The sequence below is a fragment of the Peromyscus maniculatus genome, chromosome 15 (assembly GCF_049852395.1).
Source record: "Peromyscus maniculatus bairdii isolate BWxNUB_F1_BW_parent chromosome 15, HU_Pman_BW_mat_3.1, whole genome shotgun sequence".
In the NCBI taxonomy this organism is placed as follows: Eukaryota; Metazoa; Chordata; class Mammalia; order Rodentia; family Cricetidae; genus Peromyscus; species Peromyscus maniculatus.
This window is the reverse complement of record NC_134866.1, coordinates 62,995,693-63,016,329: the sequence shown is the minus strand read 5'-3', so window position 1 is coordinate 63,016,329 and position 20,637 is coordinate 62,995,693. Positions and strand designations below refer to the sequence as shown.

General features: G+C 40.2%; 1 protein-coding gene across 12 annotated transcripts in view; it reads right to left on the bottom strand.

The window, feature by feature from the left end:
* Positions 1–20,637, bottom strand: part of Mef2c (myocyte enhancer factor 2C) — a 166,354-nt gene that overhangs the window by 37,088 nt on the left and 108,629 nt on the right. For 9 of the 12 annotated variants that reach the window (XM_076552023.1, XM_076552024.1, XM_076552028.1 and 6 more), the window contains one exon: positions 3,023–3,166. In XM_076552023.1, coding sequence (XP_076408138.1) covers positions 3,023–3,166 — 144 coding nt within the window. Of the gene's footprint in view, positions 1–2,824; positions 2,963–3,022; positions 3,167–20,637 lie in introns of all 12 variants that reach the window. The other 3 variants (XM_042261753.2, XM_042261756.2, XM_076552030.1) reach the window with 2 other exon arrangements.

Here is a 20,637-nt window from a genome sequence, read left to right as displayed (position 1 = left end):
CTGGCTTCCTGGTAGTTATAGCACACACCTGTTCACTCCCTGTGTCTCCTCAGGGGGCAGTGATTCATCACTGAGCATCTGTCCTCTCTGCTTTCCCTGTATTCAATACTCACACAATTAAGTATGGGTGATTGCGTGGTCCCCCAGCCTACTTCACTCTGCTCACTTCGCACCTTCAAAACCCTGGGTGCTTCTCACCCTGCTATGATGTCATTATCTCTGTTAGTTTTCACCCACCTCCTCTTTCTTGAGCTTTACCAACTTGTCCTCACCAGACCTATGTGTTCAATCTCTTCCTTCTTTCCAAGCATTCTTACTTTGTATATAAATCATTTCAACTGATTTTCACATATATTCTATTGCTGATTCTAGGTACAACATCATGTCTGTCTCTCCACAGTCCATCATTCTGAAGGAAATATGGATATTTCTTTCCACTTTCTTTCTTCTCACTTCCTCTAAAGCAATTTTGCTGCTACTGTTATCCATGCAACCCTTTTGCTAATCCCTGGTTCCTCTAATGGAGCTGTTTTTGCTTGCCATGATTCCCAGCATGAACTGTAGCAAAACCAGCAGGAGGAAACGCTGGTCGACAAGATTCCAAATCACCCATGAATTATTTCATGTAATTGAGGAATATGGGCATAAATTATATTACTCCAACAGGTGACTTCAGTATTAAATTTTCTATTTTAAAAAGGAAATGCTTCACACTGGTTCTTTGAAATAGAAAAACAGTCTTGTAATGTTTTTAAAGAGTTCAAGACACTCTCCGCACACAAAGGGCAGAGTGTCCTTGCCTTGCCATAAATGTTTTAGCAGCTGTGGAAACGTTCAACAAAATGGACTTCCAGCAACTGAGAGCAATGTGTGAAAGCTGGGCTTCTCACTGTGGACACTGAGACACTCGGTAAGACACGAAGATCCTGTGGCACACCAGAGGCTCCATGGCTCTGCTTCGGTGTCCGCCCACAGCCTCTCACGTGCTTTTCACCTCTTGCAACACATCCTTGTACCTCTTCAAAAATCTTGTGTCTTGATTTTGGGCTTTTCACAAGACAGAGTGAAATATCTTGGGGAATCTAGGTGAGTATCACATCTCTCCCTTCAAAATGTGGGGCAACTGATCCATAAATACCCTCTGAAACTTTAGGGGTTCAAATTTTCTCCACATTCAGGCTCATCTTTGCTGAAAATGACCAGCAATCTGGGGGGTAGTTGTCTTTTTATGATCTGGACAGAGTATTCCTTTGACTGAGGCATTACCTCACAGGCTTACATTTAAACCTTTGTGCGCATCGCTTTCAACAGTCTTTTCTATAGATAGCAAGAGAAACTCAAGCTCTGAGAACTAGATGTTGACGCAAAGGAGCTGTTTATTTCTCTTTGCTGGGTAAAATAAATTTTGATGGACATTTTATCACTTAATAATTTTGCATACAGTTAGCAAGCATATACGGATTTCTTCGATAAGTAAAACACTGTGAACAAGTGTGGAACACTGGAAGGTAACAAGACCTTTGAGACTAGGAGGGTACATGGGAAGGTTTTGAGGAAGGAAAGGGAAGGGAGAAATGATGTAATTATATTACAATCTCAAAAAAGATTTAAAATATGAAACTTAAAAAAAAAGGCTGTACTGCTGACAGTATTTCATTTAGAAAAAGAAAAAGTAAGCAGCCATGAAGACGGAGTTTCTAATAAGCACAATTTGGCAAATAAACATTAAAGGGTTCATTTCAACCTGTACAGGCTGAGTGTGTGCTGTCTGTGGTAATGCATCAATTTACTTTGTGAGTGCAGTGTAGATATGGTTTACAGCTTTTTCACCTCAAATATCTACATGTATAATAAACAAAGCCCATTTTCACTGCAGATCTATTTTTAATACTCAGGTTTAAGCTGCTTTGCTAACTTATCAGAAATGTACTTTTCTGAAAAGAAAACTATTTACTGAGAAGCTTGTGTACAAATTAGATTCAGGTACTAATATTATTCATAGCATGTGAGCCTTGAGTGTAGTCCTGTTATGCTACAGAATTAACAATGCTTGATGGATGACCAAGTCCAACAATAAGGTAGCCATTTGGCCCTATACCTCTGAACAAACCAAATAATACATGCACAGTTATTTGTCTTAACTATCTGGCAAGGCATTGATGGTTAGAAAATTTCTGAATCGGTTAAGACAAAATTTAGCCAAAAGTTAAAGCATGGGACATGTTGGTGTAGGCAAAGCAGATAATATTCTGAAAAACGCTCTGAAATCACACAGACGCTGGAGTCTTACCGTTAGGTTTCATGCAGTCTGTTCCCTGCTGCGCGTTAGCTTTAGCCCCTCGGTGCTCATGTCGGGTGTCATGTGTGCGGGGAGGGGCTGATGTGTCATTCAGAAAGCAGCCTTTGCTTAGGGCGTGACTGCCAGTGGACTCGAGGGAAGCATAGTTCCACTCACGTCTCTAGTCTCTGCATAGGAAGCTTGTGCAGAGAGCCATTCTCGTGTGGTTTTACTGTACTGTGATCTGTGGGAGAACTTCCTGGTGCAAAGGCTGTGTACATTCGGGGCACGTCACATAGATTTTTTTTCTCTTTTTCCTGTGAGCTCTTCTATCTCAGAATGAACTTCTCCGTGGCACCTCTTTGAGATTATGTAATTTCAGTATCCCATGGGGGTTGCTTTCTAAATGCACTGCCCGTGGGATGAGATGGCTATTTTTGTCTGTCTGACTTTGCAATGCTTCTCAGAGCAAGCCATCACCGAGAGGGTTAAGGTATGTTACTGCAGCAGTTACCAGCAGGTCAGCCATCTACCTTTGGTACTTACAGGAATTTTATGACTCTTGATCATATTATCAAATTCTTCATTAATTTTTTTGTATTTTTCTTCAGTGCGTGGGGTGAGTGCATAAGAGGAGTCGGGATCAGGGCTTTCACAGCCTTTGTTTTCTTTCTTGTTCAATGCCTGCCAGGTTCAGAGAAATATCAAGAGTAAAAAAAAATGAAGGGTGTTCTGAGTACTTACACACAATCTTTGCCTGCTGATCATTAGATCAATATCTTCGTTAATTTTTCTGTACTTGTCCTCAGACTCAGGGCTGTGACCTACTGAATCGTCCGCATCGGGATCTGGGCTGTCACAGCCATTAAGGCCCTTCTTTCTCAATGTCTGAAATACATAATGTGGAAAGTTCAAACCTAGACAAAGGCTGCAAGAGACATTTAGGGGTGTCATAGAAAGTCAAGCTGTCCAGCATTTCAGATTATTGTATATGTTAGACCACAAAAAGAAATCACAAGGCGAGACTGAGCCATTTCAACAGAGTGCTCATCAATAGTTTAAAAAAGAAACAAGGAACTCTCTTGTTTGCAGCTAAATTCAGTCAATGAACAAAGATGAAATCTCTTGATAGGGAATTCAGACAGAAATATATAATGAAAAACAATTACAACCCAACACAATGTGCGAAGTGCAATGCAATACAATACTCTTTTCCCACAGAAATATAAGCAGTCAGGATGTTATACAATGAATTCAGAATTTGAGATGAAAAAAGCAGAAATGTTGCAAACATTATCTCTGGATTTAGCATAGTGGTTGGCATTACTGTTCCACTCCACTCCTGGCACTTGACGGCAAAGGGGCATCAGAGAAGCCAGCTAATCACCAAACACTTACGAGGAAGAAGCTCATTTGGAAGAATTATTTTTGCTTGTTAGAGTTCTGTGCAAGTGTGAGATTCTGTACTGAAATTTCCAGTATTGAGAAATTATCTTCCTAAACAGGAGCTAGAGGCAACACTGGGATGGCTGAGCTTAGGGCTTCATTATCCTGAGCTGAGAAAGGAAGACAGCAGTGTACATAGTCACCCAAGTCAGTAGTTATCAAGCGGCAGAAACGCCTGGTTTCAGCCAAACAGGGATGAGCCTGAGACTCTTCTGACATGTGAGAGTGAAGTCAGCAGCTTAGCGCCAGCCTCCTGTCTCCTGATGTAGTCTGCTCTAGTTTGAGCTGTCACTAAGGGATAAATACTAATAAAACAGTGGAAAAGTATGAGTCAGGAGTCCTGAATTTTATTTTTTGTAAAAAACATGGTTTTCCATGAAACTATGTACAGTCCAGTGGACAGAAATAATATTGTGGTTTTGAAGATCATAAAACTTTTGATTAATCATACAACTTGACATACCAATAATTAAGAGTCTCACACACTATTTATTTTTCCTGGTATTACCAGGGTTGGTTACAAAGAGAGGCACAGCTATCTGTCTCTCACTAATGGGAAGTTCTGCAGTGCTGATCCGTGTTAAATACAGAACTCGGATATAAACAAAGCCAAAACTGAAGCACCCAGTCAAGGGTCTGAAAGCTGAGATAACACTCCATCCTTAATTCATGCATTTGAGGAAAACAAAATGATGTCATTTCCAAGGAAATGTCCAGCTTTGATTCTTATCAGTGTGCAACAAACATAATGTTACTTAAAATTACTTTCTGAGGCATTGAAGGCTTGTACTTAAAATCAAACTGAGAGCTATCATTTCTCATACAGCTAGGATATAATGCAGTTCTGTAAATATTTATTAATGTTATAGTGGTATAATATAACAAACATATGGTTACAGTTTATTATGTGATAAGATGTTTGAATATTAAAATGAATATTTTGACACAAGATGATAAAATATACATTTGTAATCTTGGGGAATTTTCAATTGGTGGGGCCACCTGTCCCCTCTCATGAGTCTATACAACCCTAGATTTTGGCCTAGAACCAGTACTCATCGAGAATTTCCACAATCACACTAGAAAGGACATCACAAAACTCTAGAATGATAATTGCATTTACTAACTTCTTACATTTCAAACTCTTTTGTTAGTATATCTCAACCATACAAATGTTCTACTTGTGTTATTAGCATGTGATTTTGCTTTGGCCTCTACAGATTCTTGAGCTTTTAGGGAAACCAAGTATCTTACATTACAGTCCATATGTGTGTGCCTGTGTGTGTATGTGTGTTTGCCTGTGTGTGTGTGTGTGTGTATGTGTGTGTGTGTGTGTGTGTGTGTGTGTGTGTGTTAAGAATTCACTTACAGAGCTGGAGAAATGTCTCATTACCACAATGTAAAGAGCCAAGTTTGATGGTGTGTGCCTGCAACTCCTCACCCTGGGGCAGAGGGTGGAGAAGGCAGATCCCTGGAGTTAACTGGCCAGCTAGTCTATCTGAATAAGTAAACTTCAGCCTCAGTGAGAGACCCTTCCTCAAAAATTAAAGGTGGGGCATGGTCTAGAAAGGATACCTGATATCCATCTGTGGCCTTGACACACTTATGCATACACATGCATCCACATTCACATGCACACCTTCACATACTAACAAGCATCAAACACACAAAACACATAGAACATACATGACAACTCGCATACATGGTTTTAAAAAAGAATTCACTTATAATAGAGAAAAATAGGTAAGATCAAGAAAACAGTAGCTTTCAAAAGTTACTTATTTATATTTCTATCAGGCACATTAAGATATTCATATAAAAACCTTTAGCTTAAAGCCTCATATGATGTTAATTTAGAGTCTTACTAGACAGTGGATTTTTTCAATGTGTGTTTTACCCAATAAATCTTATTGTAAAAAGTACTGTTGTTTTGATATGTAGATTTCTGACAACAGAACGCAAGGGTTAGAAGAGGCCTATCAACTGTCATTACAATCCATCTGGCACGTACATGTGTGCTAAATATTCTCCCAAAGCTTTTGGGTGGGTAGATACTGTGGCTTATAAAAATTCAAATACTGCTTATATTTCATCGAAATACCTCTACAAAAGTTAACTCATTCTGTCTCAAAATTGTTTCATGAAGTTAGGAAACCGTATGACAGATCTCCCTCCAACCAGTACTGCTAACCATGGCAGCTGGAGTTTTGGTCACTGCTTGGGGACAAAGAGGAGTGGGTGATATTTCCCTGTTGAAGTTTTTGCTTTTAAGAAATGAGGAACACAGATTTTATCTCTTTGACTCAAATTCAACTGCAGCAGCCAACTCAACAATAGTATAAATTAAGTTGAAAATGTAATGAATTAGGTTTGGGGAAAAATTTAAGGATGAAAATATGAATAAATACCAGTACTTCCTAGACATGAATTTCTTTTTGAGACAGGATTTCATGTAGTCCAGGCTGACACTAAATTTGCTATATAGTTGAAATAACCTTGTATTTCTGATTCTTCTGCCTTTTCCTTCCAAGTGCTAGATTACAGACATGAATTATCACTTTTGGTTTGTACTACGCTGTGGATCAAACACAGAGTCTTGTCCCTGGGAGGCAAGTACTCACTCTACCAAGTAAGCAATGCTCTAGTCCTCTTACACCAAATTTCAATGAAGAGTTGAGGGGTTCGTTGGTCAACAAAACACTTCATTTGTGGGTTAAGAAACCAAAAAAATCGCTAGTCACTTCGTACCTGAAGCTTGATGAGAATAATTAAAAGCAAACCAAGCTGGTGGGATGGAAATGTAATGAGCTGGGGAAAAATCAGCAGCCGATTTTCTCCAAATAAATTCTTCTTGTGTCTGATGACATTATCTTGTAATAAATACGACTGGTATGGAAGTAATGATTTAAGCTAAATTGTGTTATTTTAAAAAAAGAGCTTTTTGAGACCTGGAAACACAAAATCTGAGAGTAAATTAATATCGAGCTCTGAATGCCCATAATCACATAACCAGAACACTGGAAAAATTGTTCAAAAATATTATCCTCAGCTGAGTGCTTGCATAACATATTTCTGCCAAGAACAAATGATTATGGTGGAATTATAAAGCTTAGAAAATGGAAGTGGTGGCACAAACTTGAATACCATAGTGTGAATGCAGAACCAGAGGAACAGTTTTATCTTTATTATATTAAAATCTACAGCTGTTTGATGATGACAAAGGAACTACTGTTAGCCTCAGCCAAGTCTGTCTATTCACAGTAATGAATAGTCAATATGAACTAAAGGGCTTACTAAATGGATTCGAAGTGTATTCCTTTAGGACTTTTCTAGCAAAATCAAACTCTCTGCTGTTGGCCTTGAAAGCGTCTCTGATCTTTTTATAAGTGTGTCTGGACAGGTAATGTTGGCACTCCGACAGCCATTTTTTAATAGAGATAGAAGTCCTAAAGATGGGAGGCATGGATGGTGTCCCTCCGATAGTATTTTGAAGCAATCTTTTCCTGCATACCAAGAGAAGGAAAGGTATCTACTGAAACCACCAACTTCTCACTACATCTAAAGAGACTCCACCCCCAGAGAACTCTGCAAATCCTCAGTGAGCCTGTATCCTGAAGCCAGCTTGCCGAAGAGTGACACTTTTGGGCTAGATCAATTGACTGCAGAGGCTTCTGGGGTATATTCACAAAGTAGTGATTGTCACACCGTGAGCAGAGAGCAGCCGCTCTTACAGAAGTAATTAGACTGACAGAAGGTGACATACCCCAAACAATAGATGGGAGAAGTCCAGGCAGGTAATCCAACAGTCATGTGGCATCTCTACTCCCAGACATGTGGACATATGGACCTGCATTATTACATTTGTTCACCAGGAAAACCTGAAATATGTATAAACCGATGATGATAGATGGCAGGTGCTTCAACAATTCTAATGAAATAGATGTAGGGTAACAGATTCCATTTCATTACTGAAAGGAATATAAATGAAAAAGAATACCACATGGAGCCTTATTTCTTGTCTTATGCATTATGTTATCAACCAGACAGTCTCTTTCCTATGCAGTGATTTAAACTGACTTTTCCTTTTTAGCTATGTATTGTTTTAATTCTTAGTTTTCTTTAAAAATCATCTCTTCTTAGTACAAAAGAGGTAACTAAATTGTTAGTCCTTTTATTTCTATGAAACTATATATCTCATCTTAAGGCGATTTAAGTAAAATTCGACATTTTTTTGAAAACTACCATCTCACATTAAAAGCTCAAACCAGCCAATTTCTCTCTGTCTATAGTTTCAGTTCTGAATAATGTATGTTTTCATTGTCTTCTAATTTTTTATCTGTGCCTAACTATACAGCTGAAATTTAAAATCCTTTTGTGAAAACCCCCAAATTACTCTCATTAACCTTTGTTAAAATCCAAATAATCATGCTTTCTTACATAATGGGTGCTTCGCTGACTTTAGGGTGTTCATGTGTCAGGAACATACGTAGGAATTATTACTGCTAGTTGCATGGATGCTGCATTCACACCAAAACCAAGGAAGAAAGGCCATTGACTTAGGAGAGGCAGTTTTCTTTCTTCTGATTTCAAGTCTTCTGGGCCTGACCTCAGCAGCTGATGAGGACAAGCTCAGTGGACTTGAGCAGAGGAAGTCATGTAGGTATAGCAGTGTGAATGAAATGGATGTTGTGTGCATGGACTCCCAACACCAGCTCAGGACACTTCGTCATCTGGGAGTGGCCACCCGAAGATGCACCTGGGAATCTGTAATTAGGTCTATACATTCCAAGTAAAAAGCTCTAAATGGAGGTAAACAGAGCTCCATTTTGATTTCTAACAGAGCTCTTGAAATTTCTCTGTAAGTTTTAATAATCAAAACTGTAAGCATTGTCTGTACCAAATTTACATATACCACAATGTTCTTTTGTTCTAATTCCAGGAATGAAAAAGACATGTCAATATACTGTGAATTTAGTACAATCAGCACTTTAGTCTTAATTAGATGAGTGAATCATATGGATAAAAAAATTAACTCGAAACAAATTATCTATTTATGGTGAAAATTTGAAAAAGTTGAAAATATAAAACTATCATAGTGTCTACCTCTATATTAAGGTTAATTCTAAGCATATCTTTTCTTCTACTGGTAAAAGATGTGTGTGTATGTGTGTGTGTGTGTGTGTGTGTGTGTGTGTGTGTGTGTGTGTAAGGAACTATACATTTCAGTGTTTTTTGTTTAAGAGTTTATTTTTTTCTGTTATTTTAATTTTTAAGTAAATTTTTAATTAAAACAGAATTATGCTTTCCCCCCTTTCCTTCCCCTTGCTTCTCAGGTACCCTCCTTCCAACTCTTCCCATGCACCCCTCTCAAATTGATAGCTTTTTTCTTTGTTATTTTTACACACACACACACACACACACACACACACACACACACACACACACACACACAATCTCAAAGGAAGTTATGCCACTTGGGCTGACAATGCTCTTCATAAGAATCATAGACTAGCTGGGCGGTGGTGGTACACAGCTTTAATCCCAGCACTCAGGAGGCAGAGGCAGGCGGATCTCTGTGAGTTGGAGGCCAGCCTGGTCTACAGAGTGAGATCCAGGGAAGGCACCAAAACTACACAGAGAAACCCTGTCTCAAAAAAAAAAGAAAAAAGAAAAAAGAAAAGAAAAAGAAAAGAAAAAAGAACCACAGACTAACAAAAACCTCCGGTATCATGCAAGAGAAACTTCCTTTCATATGGTTGGTCAAGGTAGTCCATTATAGACTATTGATATAGCCCTTGGTTGCCTCCCATAGGTTGGAAGTAAGCCTCTATTACTAAAGATACCACACACTTAGGACAAAGGTTTCAGGTAATTCAAGATAATCTAACCTGGAAGCCTGTGGTTTAACTTCTGTGGTTTCAGAAAATACTGTGTGTGTGAGCTGCCAACGAAGGAAGCATCAATAGTCTTAGATAGCCGCAACACCTACGACTCATGACAATGACCACCATTCCAAGATATGCATAAAAGTGCAACAAATGGCAATTACGTGCTTGTTGTGATGATATACTGTTTGTAATCTAAGAAACAAAACTTGTCTGAAGATCTGAGGACAACGCCAGCCACAGAGTTAGCCACAGAAGCCAGGCAGTGGTGGCATACACCTTTAATTCCAGCACTTGGGATCACACACCTTCAATCCTAGGACTAGCAAGGTTGAAGCAGGAAGTGATGTGACTGGGCAGAGAAAGGAATATAAGGTGGGAGGAGACAGGAATTCATGCTCTTTCATGCTCTTTCAGGCTGAGGAGCTGGTGAGGTAAGAGGTGGTGGCTGTGGCTTGCTCTGCTTCTCTGATCTTTCAGCGTTCACCCTGATATCTGGCTCTGGGTTTTTTATTACAATACCAATTAGGATTCATGCAACAGTTTGTGGTAACCAACAGCTGTCTCTTAAGGTCTATTCAACAGGAGGGAAGTCATTCCTGGTAGTAGAAACCTAGCCAAGTTCCAGGAGCTAGTGGACCAGTCACGGACTTGGTAAACAATCTACTAATAAGACTTTACTAGAGCAGCAAAATTCCTTACTTTATACCTACAGGTAAGTGTAGCTACCACCCTTCGTCAAAGATGCTTCTCATAATCAAAATGCCGAGTTGTGGGGCTCAGTCCCACTGGATAATTGACAAAACATCTCCATATAAGACTCAGGGGACATTTGAGAAGAGGAGCCAGAAAGATTATAAAAGTCATAGGTCAAGGAGTTTGCTATGAGATTGCGACTTTTAGAAATATCAGAAGCTACACTTGTAAAGCCTTACCAACGTGACTGCCTAAACATGAGCCAAACAAGGACAACAGCATAAACATGTCAGAGTGGATGGGTAAATGCCTAGGAGGACACAACCTTACACTAAGAAGTACAGGCAACTCAAGAATGCTGTGAGTGGGAGAAACAGTCTTCTGTGGGGAAGAGCACATCAGTTGGTTATCCAATACCAAATGGTCAGCCCTGAAAACATACATACAAGTAACATTATACAGAGTGAGCAAGTTAGTTAGACATGTGTATTTATATACATATGTAAGAGGCCACGGACTTGAAAGAGAGCAAGGAGGGGTTTGGAAGGAGAAAAGGAAAGAGGAAAATGATGAATTATAATCTCAAAAATAAAGAAAAATAATAAAAAGCAGCTTATTTTTATAACAATGGAGACCATTGTGGATTTTATTTTTGATTATGTCTATAGGTATATTTCTGTGTCTGGGTCTAGGTGGAGGGGGTGGACACAGAGGAAGTTGGCTCTCCGGGAGCTGAACTTAGAGAGATTAAAGGACCAAACTTTCCCTAAAAGAGAGTATTAGAAGGACTAGAGAGGTGGCTCTTCCACAGGGCCTGGGTTTGGTTCTCAGCACCACATTGGGTGCCTCACAACCTCCTTTAACTCCAGATCCTCAGGATCTGATGCCACTGGCCTCTGCTGGAACCCATGGATCTCCTGTCTCCAAACACATATAATTAAAAAAATAAATAAAATTAAAGCAAAAAATATTGGAGTTGAAGGGTTTTTTTCCCCAGTAAATTATTTTTTCAGTAGCACCGAGGAGATCAATTAAAGATTTGAATGGCTTTTAATGTATCAAATATCATCATGTGTTTTCTAATGGTCACAGACTATTTCATGTAAGCATTCAGATATGACAACTCCTAAAATAATTAGGACTGCAGTGCGGATGAGCCCCAGGGTCATCCTCCTGCCTCCCAGAAGGTGTGGAAGGAATCACAGTGCACACACAAGCAGTGGCAGGGCCACTCTTCCAGCTGGGCTCTAGAAGTAAGTCAAAGTGCAGCTGACATGCCACCATGTCAGCTTTGAACTTCCTGCATCACACAGTCAAAGCAACTTCTCTGCCATCCATGCAGGGACTTCACTCAACACAGTTTCTGTTGTAGCCTTGATCACCCATTATTCACCATTTATGCGTTTGCCTCCTTGGGTGCATTAAAGAGCTTCTTAACAAAAGCTGTTCCTGTATTTTCCTTGGAATTCTGCACACAACAGTCTGAGATACTTTAGGTGCTCAACTCAGCAAATGCTCTAGACATGAAAGGGACACACATTTCCTCTTCAGTGTTAACATTTGCTGAGGTTTCCCAACTGGGCCAAAGCTGTCTGGGCTGTGAGCCGGAGACAGAGTGGGATCTGGACCACTTAATGTACACTTGCCAACTGCTTCTCTGTCTTGGGTGTTGCCTCTGGTGCTCCAGATGTGAATTGGTTTCTGACTATATGGTTCAAATGGTTGCATGTTTTCTTGCTACTCTTGGGAGCTTCTTATAGCACAGGACTGCTTACTTGTCATTCTGTATCCCCAGGATGTAGCATGGGACCTGGGACATGGCAAGGAATTAGTAGATGTGTGGAACATAAATGACAGGCTTAAATGGATACATAAAGAGAGCAGAACAGCCACGTGTCAGGAAGAAGAAGAACAGCCTCAGTGCAGTGGTTTCTTTACGGAACTTTCCATGTTTTTTTTCTATTTTATTTACTACTTCATATTATCTTTAAAACTCAGAGTCTTATTATTTTTAAGTAACCATTACAAATTTATAGTTTTGAAGTCAGAAAACAACACAGAATTTTTCATAATTCATAATTTGAACTTCCTTGTAACTTGGGAGTTTTATCCTTTATCCCACTGCTTAAAAATTAGTGGGTTGATTTAAATTTAAACCTCAGGATAGGTGATGATTCTACAATGATTATGGAAGAAAGTTATGGGTAGGTAATCTCTGTAAGGCAGAAGGAAAGAGAGTATGCAATTCATTGTAGGAAAGGGGGAGAGAGGTATTTTAAGCAGAATATAAATTATAGAAAAAGCAAAATGGAAACATTGCAGGAAGAGCATGGGGGAAGGTTTGTGGATATGGGAACGTACACATGCACAGTGGGCATGTCTCTACACTCCTGTACACACACACACACACACACACACACACACACACACACACAATGGACATGTCTCTACACTCTTGTACACACACACAATGGGCATGTCTCTACACTCCTGTACACACACACAATGGGCATGTCTCTACACTCCTGTACACACACACAATGGGCATGTCTCTACACTCTTGTACACACACACACAATGGGCATGTGTCTACACTCTTGTACACACACACAATGGGCATGTCTCTACACTCTTGTACACACACACAATGGGCATGTGTCTACACTCCTGTACACATGTACAATGGGCATGTCTCTACACTCCTGTACACACACAATGGGCATGTCTCTACACCCTTGTACACACGCACAATGGGCATGTCTCTACACTCCTGTACACATGTACAATGGGCATGTCTCTACACTCCTGTATACACACACAATGGGCATGTCTCTACACTCCTGTACACACACACACACAATGGGCATGTCTCTACACTCCTGTACACACACACACAATGGGCATGTCTCTACACTCTTGTACACATGCACAATGGGCATGTCTCTACACTCCTGTACACATGTATAGTGGGCATGTCTCTACACTCCTGTACACACACACACACAATGAGCATGTCTCTACACTCCTGTACACATGCACAGTGGGCATGTCTCTACACTCCTGTACACACACACAATGGAATGGGCATGTCTCTACACTCTGTGGCACAGCTCATCTTTGCTTCCCCTGAAGTTAGAAGCTGTTCTGCAGTCCTCTACTCTTCTAGGCTCTGGGATTAGTCTTATTGTGGAAGCACCTTAACCTGAGGAAGAATTTGCAAATGTGAGTGATTCCAGAGGCAATACGATGATCCAGACTTGCTTAGGACAGGCCAGCAGCTTAGAGTCCTCAAGGATCCTTATACCTCAACTCTTCTTGAATCCAGACATCATGGGGTTGGTGTAGACCAGCACTGAGCTGGGATGTCTGACATATTTCAGCCATGAAACACTCCCTGACATCCTGAGTCCAGGATCCACCTAAAGCAGGAAACATGATATAGACCTAATATGCTCATTAAAGTCAGTCAAATTCAAGATGGATCTGAAAAATAGCTGATGTTGATGATTTCTCAAAAAGGGAAGGAAAAAAAAAAGCAAGCCAGAATGAATTCAACAACACTGAGAAAGAGACGAAAGGAATAAATTAACAAAGATCAGGAAGCAGGTTTCGCGAGAGCGTGAAACGTGGATGTAACTCCATCTATGAATCTTTTTAGACTGTGGCACTTCCGCTACAAATCTGTTCCAGGGGAAAAGGCTGAATCCAGAGGCACTGGAGCTTTAAAAATAATTCCTCAGAGCGTTGTCTCATAAACCTATTAGCAAAAGTTGATGCATATGCCATCTTCAGTAAGGACGAACTGTAGCTTTTTCCCCTTGCAGTTTCTTGTCTAGTCTTTCATTCATGAGTGGGGTCAATGCATGGCACCATTTGAAGTGAGAGTGGCCTATAGCTTCCACTCCTGTCAGTGCAGAGCTGTGGCCAGTCACTGTGTGCCCCACTTTTTTTTTTACATCGGTTAGTAAGATCTCTGTTTATTTCTTTTCTCAGTTTGCTCCTTGATTCTAGCTCACCCCTTATTCTAATCTGCTTTCCGAAAATGTCGCAACTTAGTTCTCTAAGCCAGAAGCCCAGAAAACATCCTCAATTTCATCACCTCCTCCCAACTCTTTCACCTTGCTCTTCTGTCTCATGTCCTCTGTCTGTTTGGTTTCTGACCCCACTTTCCACACAAGCCTCCTTTACATATCTGGCAGGGTTGAATTAAATTGAAATCTAATTGCATCGTTGTTGTCTTTACAAACCCTGTTGGCTAGCAACAGCGACGTCATACACAAGCTTGTACAGCAAACTCTCCACCTGCTTCTTGAGCCTCAGTTTCTCTCTTCTCTTCCAGAACACTGTGTTTTGACCAAGGGGAAATCTTCCTATAATTTCCCAAGTCTGTAGGAAGTTGCCAGACACTCTTGATTTGTGCTGCTCATTCCTGCCTGGGATGCCCTTGCTTACTCTCCCTCTGTGCTTTGGAGACCATAGTCATCTTAGAAGAACAAGTCATAGTGCTTGTATCTTTCTTGCTCCTGAGATATCTGGGGGCTACTGCTACCTGCAGTTACCACAAGAAAAACAAAAATATTTTTGAAGAACCAAAGTATTGCAACAGGTATCTTTGTACTTTTATTTTAGGTTTCCCTAGGAACAAAGTGTTGCCCTTGATATACACTGGAAACTCTCGGTTGTTTGGATATCTGGTCTACCACTAGCTTATCAGAAAGGCAGAGGATACACAAGTTTTTCTATGAAGCAACAAAAATAAAGATTTCAGGCTAGCAATGGATTCACTTGTATCTTAGCAAGTTTGTTAATAAGTCAGAAGGAGATATACAAAATTTTATTTCTAAGGCAATCAGAGACTCCAAAGAGTCTCCATAGAGGCTACATTATTTCCTTGCCAAAAATGCTTCTTCCACCAGTCCCTCTCAAGACTGAAAGGAATTAAGAACTCTAATGGTCCTGACCCTGGCACATCTTCCCTGGCCCAATGGGAAATCCCGCTCCATGCCCTTCATGCAAAACATTGCTTTCATGTCTCCAGTTACAGGCCCAACATGAGCCAGTAACAGACCTCAATCTGAGATATAAACGAATTATTTGCCAAGTTCTTTTCCTTCCCTTGAGTTTTTAATGGGCAGGCATTGAGGAGTCCAAGGCCAATTCTAGACTCTGAAGACAGGCTTCGCTTCGGGCGTCTTCAGCCACTTGCTCCTACCACTTGAACATCTAGCACTTTATAAAGCAAGCTATTGTCATCTGCTGGTCACATTCTCCACTGAAATTTTGTTATTACGCAAGGATTTGACGGCAAAGGCGGGGAAGGGCCTCTTCTGCACCGCCTCTCCAGTGAGTATAGCCTGGAGACTCTCCGGGTCCTAATTCTGAGCCTGAATATAACATCTCAGGGATTAGTGCTAACAACTGTAGGCACAGACTGGCAATGGCACCCCCGCCCTCTTTCCTGACATGTTAGAAAGGAACCAAGGTCTGAGGGACATGGGGTGTCACTGGGATGGTATAAGGATAGCCTGTCACTCAGGCTCTGTGGATACCTGAGGAAGGAAGTCAGCATGTGTGAGAACAAGTCACCATGACAGAGGGAACTCTTTACCTCTGCAGCCTGACTGTGCCCAGCACATGGGTGCCACTGCACAAACAGTCTTGCTAGTAAAGAATAAAAGGCTCCAAGGCTTCAGTAAGAGTGGGGCTTATTTAAAGTGGAGTTACAATGGGACCTGAAAACACACAGAGAGAGTCATTAGATCTGAATGCAAGATAGTCATTGCTTTTACCCCTAGCAATGGCCACTAGAGAACGCCAGGATCCCCTATCCATTCTCATACAGAATTTAAAATATAAAAAGGAAGACAAGAGTAGGCTGGAGTTAGTGGAGGGCAGGGGATGTATGTAGCTCAATGGTGAAATAGTTGACTAACTTCACAGGGGCCCTGGAAAAATAGTTAATATTTTTTTATGTTTCTCTAGAACTGTGTAATTAACATTTATTTCATATCTGTATGCTATCTCTATTATTGTTCTTATCTCTATTTTTTTTGTTTTTAGATTGTAAGATTAATGCAGACAGCAAGTCTCTAGAGGGCTGTCTGTTCTTGGTAATTAGCAGAGTATTTGACAGGAGAATGTTGCAACCGATCAGTTAACTCTTCTGGACAGGCGTTCTATAGAAGAAAAGTGCTAATGACAGCAGATGACATGTAGCAAGGAGCCTCAGACAGACTAAGAAGAAGCTAGTGGCTAGAAACCCAGCTTTCTTCCTTTCAGAGGAAGTCATGCTATGTGTCAAAGGTCAGGAGACTTAGTCTCTAGCTTTATCATCATCATCACCATCATCATCATCACCATCAGCATCACCATTACCATTACCATTATTTTCAATGTAAAAACATCTCCTAGGACTTTGTTAATATAATATTAGTTTTCTCATCTTATTGGATAATATGCTGTCTAACTTTTTTGTTTAACAGTATCCAACTTGTAATGAATTGCTGCTGGTTGGTTAGCCAGGCCAGTTAACTAGATAGGCAGATAGAGCATGCTAGACTCTAACAGACCTGTCTATGAGCAGGAAACCACAGCTGTATTTCTAAGCGATCAAAAAACCAGTGAAGCTAGTTAGAACTCAGATCTGAGGAAAAAGCTAGGCACAGGTTTAAGTTCAGAGCGTTGACTTGGAAGTAGAGACTTACGTTTATAGGGCTGTTGTCAATGGGTGAGTGAACAGAACTCCATCTATCCACACTCATATTAGGGAACAAGGATTTCCTATAGACTAGGCAGGCCTCCGATGAGCAAGCAGAAAAGACAGAATGCCCCTTCTTTCATTCCTGCTGTAAGTTTATACTGGCTTCTTCCTCTTGTCTTCCCAATTGCATTATAAACCACAGTATCTGAACTTGCAGGAAACTCAGAGTCAAGCCTACACCCTACAGCTTTATCTCATTACCACAAATCTATTATGTGGATCAAGAATAAGTGCTGGGTTTTATATTCAATGGTCTCGAGTAGGTGTCTAGTAGAAGGAAGTGTTACAGGGTTCTACTATTTAATGATCAAGGGACATCAAGTACATCAAGTAAATAAAAGGTGCTTAAAAATAAATACACTACAAATCCCTCAGATGGATGCCTAGTCTCAGCCTCTCTCTTAGAGCCTGGGCTGCATTTGCAAAGCACATCAGTGTCATCTCTGTCACGTGCTTCATGCTATCTCTGCAGTCCTATCATGGCTCTTCCAACAGGACTACCACCAAACTCCTGCCTCAGTTTACATGCCAAATCCAGCTTCCAGAGGGCACAGCTGCACCTTTTAACTCAGCATTCCTAGTACCTGGGAAAGAACTGGTCCCTTAGACTTTCATGAATTAATGCAGATTTTGAGTTCATTAATCAAAGGGTCACTATTTGCTTTCTTAACAATATAATTATTTCCATCTGGCACTAGCTAAATAACTGAACAGTGCTTCTAGAACCAACATCAAAAGCTCCAGTAGCATTTCTGAATTAGGACTCTCAGCTCAACTTTCCACAGGGACTTGCCCTGAGGTTGACTGGATCATTTGTTATTTGGAGGCTCCCAACTCTTAGATTCATACTCTAGTTCCTGTTATTTTTATGGTATTAACATAGAGAGCCAGTTTTTTATTAGCACAGAAATTACAAATTGAGTATAAGGATTAGAGTAAATATGATGTAATAATGGAACAAAAGAGTCTGAAAACGTCCAAGGTATTCATTGCAGAAACTGGGATCTTCTCTTGTAGATTAAATGCTTATAAATGGAACACATTTTATAAAGGTGTTTTACAAAGCCTGATGATATTACTAACACATCCTGAGCAAGACCTATATAGACTAATGACTGCTATTAATTAACAAGTTTAAAATTTTCTAACTTCATATTTTCAAATTAAATTAATTAATAATTAAAAATAAAATTCATTTTGATTTATTTTATATAGGCAAAGATTGTTTCAATACACACACACACACACACACACACACACACACATACACACACACACATCTATCACTCCAAAGTCACAGCTCATAAAATTACGTTTTCATGATTTCATATTTTACACAGATGGTTAAGACAAGGTTTCCATTCAGTTACCTTCATCTTAAAAGGATGCTACGAAAGTTAGGAAGAGCACTGAAAAGTTTATAGGAGAAAGGTGTAGAGAGACAACATTGAAGAAAAGGAATAACAACCATGGAGATTCCAGAGAAGATGATGATGGATACATATGTAGTAGACAGATACTGGGGTTGACATGAAGATTCCAGAGAAGATGATGATGGATACATATGTAGTAGACAGATACTGGGTGGGGTTGAGAAAAGGAAAGAACAAAGGACAGTGTTGAGGGGGGTGGTAATTTGAAAGACAGGAAAGGACGAGATAGTGACCCCATGAAGGGCTGCTTGGTCTGTCAGCTGGCTTCTTACGGTGCCAGCCTTGTACTTTAAGATCTAACACAAGGCTCCATCCCAAGTCATCCTCACATCTGTTCATCCTGACCTTCACTAGCACCTGGTGTCTAACTCGGAGCAAGCAAGTGGAGCTGTAAGCTCCGTGGAACACTCTGTCCTCTGGTCCTAAAGGGCCTTCTCGGAGGAGTTTCTGGGAATTCGGTTTCTCATCCCTCAACCAAGCCATCTGCAGGCTTTGGTTGTCTGTTTTAGTCACAGTGCCTTCTGTAATCTTAGGCATTACCCATGGAAATGCTCTGCAACCTGACTCTCAAGTTTCACATTTCAATTTTCATAACTTAGGGAATTTTAGTAATTTTTGTTAGTTTATTGGTGAATCTAGAAATTTTCATTTGCACAATCATTTCTTCTGCATACTTTACCAGGTAATTATAAAAATATTTCTACTTCTATGACATAAAAAAGGAAATTAATCCAGTCTTCCTTCACTATCAAAATATTAATTTTCTTAATATTTTAGCTAAATATCATCAGTAAAACCTACTATTTACACTTATCTGTGTCAAGAGATGAGTCTGAAGCTTGTGTGAGTTTTTTTTTTAAATCTACACAATCACACATCTACGATGATTGCCATGCCATGGATTCCAATAAATAGGTGCAATGTGGTTTAGGAACTCCATCAAATTCTGAGTTGGTTAGCATGGAACCAAGCTTATGACCTACAAAGGAGCTGCAGTGTTTACTCCCCAGGATTTAGTACTTATTCGATTTAGAACTCTGTTGTTTCATAAGCTTGTCCTGTAATAAAGATTGTCTAGGGGCTGGGACTGTAGCTCAATGCTAGAGTGTATTTCTAAGATGTGCAAGGACCTGGGTTGAATCCTTCCACCAAACACAAAAAATGTGAAAATTGTGTCTGTATAACTTTTGACTAATTTACTTGATAATTGTTTCCACAAAGGGAAATATCCATAATAAAATTTATTTTCTGACAAGTAGGCTATTTCCTGTCGATACTACAATGGTCACAGGATATAGGACAGCCCTGTCTGCAGCATCTCTGTAGCACTGGTCTTATTAAAATGAAGTGTAAATGAAGGGAAAGAAAGACTGTTGCATTTCTCTTGGCTCCTACGGCCGTGAGGGCATCTGCTCTAAGACACACAGGTGCAACTTCTGGGTACATCTAAATGCTGGGCTGGTGTGATGAATACAACACTCCTAGGAAGAACTCCAAGTCTCAGTTACTAAGAAAAACAGGTTTTGATGATTTATTTTAGGAGAACGTATACTTTTCTCATTGAACTAACTGCTCAGTTCTCTGCTTCAGTTTGCCTGGACAGGTGAGGGATGGCAAGGCAAGTGATTTCACATTTGCTCCTTTCCTGGCCTTGAGAGGATTGCTGGGAAAAAGAGAAAACTGTCCACTTTCATGAACAAACAATTGATCTCTGTGCAGTGCTGTGGGTCTTGGAGAAATCTGTCATGCGTTCTAACGGTTCCTTCCCTGGTCACACTGACATACGCTGCCCCTTTTTCTCATTCCCACACAGATGATCCTGTTTTACTCCACAGGCCAGATGACAGGAAATGTAGGAACTGAGTGTAAAACTTCTCAATTCTCTTTAACAGTTAAGAGGAAGACAGAAAAAGAAAACACACTCTTAAGTGAAAATGTCCCAAAGTTGCAAGGAAAAGGGGAAAATTACAGAAGAGCTTCACGAACCACAGACTTGGGCTTTCTCATCTTGTCAGAAAATCTGCACTGTTGGTAAAGCCTGGGGACCTGACTCAGCAGAGAAATGCCACCCACAGTCACCGACTGTCTCCACAGTTGTGAACTGCCCTGTTTTCTCTGGAGGCTTCCCACAGCACAGCA